This window comes from Syngnathus scovelli, chromosome 2 (genome assembly GCF_024217435.2).
Source record: "Syngnathus scovelli strain Florida chromosome 2, RoL_Ssco_1.2, whole genome shotgun sequence".
Lineage (NCBI taxonomy): Eukaryota > Metazoa > Chordata > Actinopteri > Syngnathiformes > Syngnathidae > Syngnathus > Syngnathus scovelli.
In genome coordinates this window covers 695,090-700,429 of record NC_090848.1, presented here as the reverse complement: position 1 = coordinate 700,429, position 5,340 = coordinate 695,090, and the positions used below count along the sequence as shown (strand labels likewise).

The 5,340-nt window shown below is 43.8% G+C and overlaps 2 protein-coding genes across 2 annotated transcripts; both read left to right on the top strand.

Moving 5' to 3' along the window:
• Positions 1–146: 146 nt before the first annotated feature.
• Positions 147–1,988, top strand: LOC137839907 (lithostathine-1-beta-like). Its single transcript, XM_068649729.1, has 7 exons — positions 147–269; positions 364–426; positions 517–544; positions 668–753; positions 871–1,002; positions 1,111–1,213; positions 1,760–1,988. The coding sequence occupies exons 1-7, from the start codon at positions 162–164 to the stop codon at positions 1,831–1,833; spliced, it is 594 nt and encodes a 197-aa protein (XP_068505830.1). The 5' UTR covers positions 147–161; the 3' UTR covers positions 1,834–1,988.
• Positions 1,989–3,148: 1,160 nt separating this feature from the next.
• Positions 3,149–4,608, top strand: LOC137839908 (galactose-specific lectin nattectin-like). Its single transcript, XM_068649731.1, has 7 exons — positions 3,149–3,249; positions 3,345–3,407; positions 3,496–3,523; positions 3,645–3,730; positions 3,856–3,990; positions 4,099–4,201; positions 4,364–4,608. The coding sequence occupies exons 2-7, from the start codon at positions 3,345–3,347 to the stop codon at positions 4,435–4,437; spliced, it is 489 nt and encodes a 162-aa protein (XP_068505832.1). The 5' UTR covers positions 3,149–3,249; the 3' UTR covers positions 4,438–4,608.
• The last annotated feature ends 732 nt before the right edge of the window (positions 4,609–5,340 follow it).

The following is a 5,340-nucleotide window of genomic DNA, read 5'->3' as shown; positions in this document are numbered from 1 at the left end:
AAGGGTGTAGTCGAATGCGACAGCAATGAAGAGGACTTGGCATGGTTTCATGGGTGTCGCCGCAAAACCTATTCACATTTGGTGTCCTGTCAAACAAAACCGCACCTGTTGAATTGTTCCGTGGGAACAAAGATGTTCTTAAAAAGTGTGGTAGAAAGTTAATGACAAAACAATTTGGTACCTTCCAAGACTGTCACCAAACGTACCTTTATAAGCAGCGGCCAGACTCGTCGACAGTATCAAGCAGCACTCGCTCGCATCAAGGTAAGGTAAGGATGCCATTGTACGATCTAGCTTTTCAAATGAAATGTGACGTGACTTTATTTTGACAAATATCATGTGTTTTTTGTGTCAACGTTGCAGATGGCATTCACTCTTGGCTCATTGTTCCTCCTTTGCGGGATCAGCGGACTGCTGACTGGCGCGGTGAGTCCAAATCCTACCTACTGACTTCAATCCAAATACAGCTGTACGATTGCGTTGGCCATTTTAAAAATATCTTCGTCTTCTCGACAGTGGTCCGCCAAAATTGTTCCTGTGAAAGGTTGGTAGCTCGGCCTCAAAGAGGCTTTCGCAAATACCTTTGCGCCGTCAGCCATTGACACCAAGTTGAATTGATTTCTTTTTTTTTTTTGTTCTCCCCAAAAAATGAACAATTGTGCTGCAGGCAATAACTGTCCAAAAGGCTGGACTCAGTTGGACTGTTTCTGTTACATCTATGAAGGTGATGGCAGAACTTTTGCAGATGCCGAGGTATGGAAGGAAGACTGTGGTTGACAGCAAACTTTGTGCCGAGTCTTAACATCTTGTCAGATGGACCCAAAAAGTGAAATTCCCCATTCTGCTTTGTTTTTTTTTGTTCCCCGTCAGAGCGTCTGCAACATTCTTGGTGGGAATTTGGTCTCCATTCACAATGAGCTGGAAAATGCGCTGGTTCTTGAACTGATTCGGGCAGGTAGTTCTGCCAGCCCAGCCTGGATAGGTTACACTGATGCAATTTCGGTAAAATATTCAAAAGTCTGTTTCACTTGTGTTCCGTAGAGATTTGCCACAAACAAAAGCATCATCCAATGTGCGTCCTTTCAAAGGAAATTTGATTTGGTCTTCTAGAATACCGATTTCATATGGACTGATGGCTCAGATGTGGACTTCACCAATTTTGATGTAGGAGCGCCCAATGACGACGGTGACTGTGTAGCGATGATACCAACTGGTAAGTAACAACAACATTTGAGATTTCCTAAGAAGAATTGAATGTAGGATTGTAGGAAGGTTGTAAGTAACAATAACATTTGAGGTTTGCTCAGAAGAATTGAACAAAGTCATACTTACTGTCAGGGTTCGGGTGTAGCATGGAGCAGAACGACCAAGTGCAGCTTGGACCAGGGTTTATTGAAGCAACTCAAAATACAGACTCGGTAAACTGACATGACTTAAACAATAATTTGACTGACTGACCGGGACGTGGAACAAGAAGACAGCAGGACATGACGGCACCAAGACAGGACGACAACACCGAACGACAGCAACCAAAACCAAAACCAAAACCAATGATCCGACAGGGAGAGAAGGGCAGACAGGACTTTTATACACGACAGGTAACGAGAGGCAGGTGGGAACAATCACACTGATCATGGGCACACAGGAGGGGCGGGGCGAGCACACAGACCGAAACCAAGACAGACACATAGTGGAGCAGTTGGGGGCGAGACGTGACAACTTACACGTGTTTTTTTGTTTTGTTTTTGTTTTTTTACAGATGGAACGTGGAACGATGGAGATTGCACATTTGAATTCTCGTACGTTTGCATCAGGGAGGCGTCCAGTCACTAAATGTCTTGGCCTCCAATATCGCACGATGCACGAGTTCAATGACTCAGCCTTGATATTTTTGGGGTTCCTTTCAACTTTTCTTCTCATCTTCTTTCATGCTCAATTGGCGTTGTGGGGACAAATATTCAATGAATAAAGAACTGTCAGCAGCCGAATATGTGTTTACGTCTTCTTTTTCCAACTTGCTAAGTGAGAAATCACCATCAGCAAGCCTTATGAATGTGCTTGCTTGCCTGCAAGCAAAGCTGCTGCCCCCGCGACCTGTTAATCGGAAGAAGATGGATGGATGGATGGATGGATGGATGGATGGATGGATGGATGGATGGATGGATGGATGGATGGATGGATGGATGGACGGATGGACGGATGGACGGATGGACGGATGGACGGATGGACGGATGGATGGATGGATGGATGGATGGATGGATGGATGGATGGATGGATGGATGGATGGATGGATGCGGTTAATTAGTTCCACATCCACTCGCGATAGATGAAAATCCGCGAAGGAGAGAACATGCATTATTACAATATCCGCACAAGGACTTTGTGAACTTTTATTTCATTTGTATGTACTTTTAAACGGTTTGTGTATTTTTAAACACTTTTGTAAACCTTTTAAAGTCAAATTGACTTGGAGAAATATGATTATTTACTTATAAATGAGAAAATAGTCATGAAGTGAATGGAGCAGGGCGACCAAATGCAGCTTGGACCAGGGTTTATTGAAGGAACTCAAAAGAACAGACTACAAGAAGCTCGACTAGGGACGAGAATAACTGAACAGAAAGACAAAAGACCAGCGCTTGAGTTGATGTCCGCAAGATCTTAGCAGAGGCTCCCCACGAACCAGCTCAGTGGCCTAGTAGTAGAGTGTCCACCCTGAGACTGGAAGGTTGTGGGTTCAAACCCCGGCCGGCCGGGTCATACCAAAGACTATAAAAATGGGACCCATTACCTCCCTGCTTGGCACTCAGCATTAAGGGTTGGAATTGGGGTGTTAGATCACCAAATGATTCCCGAGCGCGGCACCGCTGCTGCTCACTGCTCCCCTCTCCCCCAGGGGATGGATTAAAATCACATGGGGATGGGTTCAATGCAGAGGACAAATTTCACCACACCCAGATGTGTGTGTGACGATGATCATTGGGACTTTGACCTTGACTTTGTTCCAGCAAGGCGGCAGATCAGTGCAACCCTAGATGTCACCTTTGCCTTCAGATCTCATCTGGAATGATGTTAGCAGAACTAACCTGACAGGCTTAGCAGTCATATGACAAGGAGATGTTCTTAAAAGGTGTGGTAGAAAGTTAATGGCAAAACAATTTGGGACATTCCAAGACTGTCATCAAACGTACCTATATAAGCAGCGGCCAGACTCGTCGACAGTATCAAGCAGCACTCGCTAGCATCAAGGTAAGGATGCCATTGTACGATCAGGCTTTTCAAATGAAATTTGACCTGACTTCATTTTGACAAATATCATGTGTTTTTTTGTGTCAACGTTGCAGATGGCATTCACTCTTGGCTCATTGTTCCTCCTTTGCGGGATCAGCGGACTGCTGACTGGAGCGGTGAGTCCAAATCGGACCTACTGACTTCAATCCAAGTACAGCTGTACTATTGCGTTGGCCATTTTAAAAATATCTTCGTCTTCGACAGTGGTCCGCCAAAATTGTTCCTGTGAAAGGTTGGTAGCTCGGCCTCAAAGAGGCTTTCGCAAATACCTTTGCGCCGTCAGCCATTGACACCAAGTTGAATTGATTTCCTTTTTTTTTGTTCTCCCCAAAAAATGAACAATTGTGCTGCAGGCAATAGCTGTCCAAAAGGCTGGACTCAGTTGGACTGTTTCTGTTACATCTATGAATCTGAGATCAGATCTTTTGCAGATGCCGAGGTATGGAAGGAAGACTGTCGTTGACAGCAAACTTTGCGCCAAGTCGAAATATCTTGTCAGATGGACCCGAAAAGTGAAATGTCCCGTTCTACTCTTTGTTTTTGTTTTTTTTTGTTCCTCGTCAGAGCGTCTGCAACATTCTTGGTGGGAATTTGGTCTCCATTCACAATGAGCTGGAAAATGCGCTGGTTCTTGAACTGATTCGGGCGGCTGATGGTGAGGTCGACGGAGCCTGGATTGGTCTCAATGATGCCGTTTTGGTAAAACCTTCAAAAATCTCTTTCACTTGCGTTCTGTAGAGATTTGCCACAAACAAAAGCATCATCCAATGTGAGTCCTTTCAAAGGAAATTTGATTTGGTCTTCTAGGAAGGCGATTTCATGTGGATTGATGGCTCAGATGTGGACTTCACCAATTTTGATGGAGGAGCGCCCAGTGGCGCCGGTGACTGTGTAGCGATGGTAACAAATGGTAAGTGACAACAACATTTGAGATTTTCTAAGCAGAATTGAATGTAGGATTGCACGAAGGTTGTAGGTAACAACAACATTTGAGGTTTGCTCAGAAGAATTGAATGAAGTCATACTTACATGTGATTTTATTATTATTTTCTATTTATTTATTTATTTACAGCTGGAGAGTGGGTTGATGCACCTTGCCCAATAGAGCTCTCGTACGTTTGCATCAGGGAGGCGTCCCGTCACTAAATGTCTTGGCCCCCAATATCGCACTATGCATGAGTTCAATGACTCAGCTTTAGTGTCGCCTTGATATTTTTGGGGTTCCTTTCAACTTTTCTTCTCATCTTCTTTCATTTCATGCTCATTTGGTGTTGTGGGGACAAATATTCAATGAATAAAGAACTGTCAGCATCCAAAGATGTGTTTACGTCTTCTTTTTCCAACTTGGTAACTGAGAAATCACCACGTGCTCGCAGGCAAGCACATATTGTATTTACCTTACTAGCGCTGGGGATCATGCAATAACCCTCTCAAATTTTAAAAGCGTGTCCCTTGAAATGCTTACAAAATTGGTTAGTACGGCTAAACAAACAACATGTTTACTCGACCCGCTTCCAGCCAAACTACTTAAAGAATTATTTCCAATTTTAGGACCGTCCATCTTAAATATAATCAATCTGTCTGTTTCCTCTGGGATAGTGCCAATGGCCTTTAAAACCGCTATTATTAAACCACTACTTAAGCGAGCAAATCTTGACCCGGACTGTCTCAGTAATTATAGGCCAGTTTCAAACCTCCCATTCATAGCAAAACTTCTCGAAAAAGTAGTAGCACAGCAGCTTATTGATTACATGGTCGATAATAATCGATATGACTCTTTTCAGTCTGGTTTTAGAGCCAATCATTCTACAGAGACAGCACTTGCTAAAGTGACTAATGATCTCCTCATAGCTATGGATTCAAATACGGCGTCTGTATTGTTACTACTTGATCTTAGTGCTGCCTTTGACACTGTAGACTTCGATATTTTATTAGGGCGTCTTAAAAGTTGTGTTGGTATCTCAGGGTCAGCACTAAGCTGGTTCAATTCCTATCTATCAGGCAGGACGCACCGAGTGGTCCATGGTAATACGTCCTCTGAGCTTTATA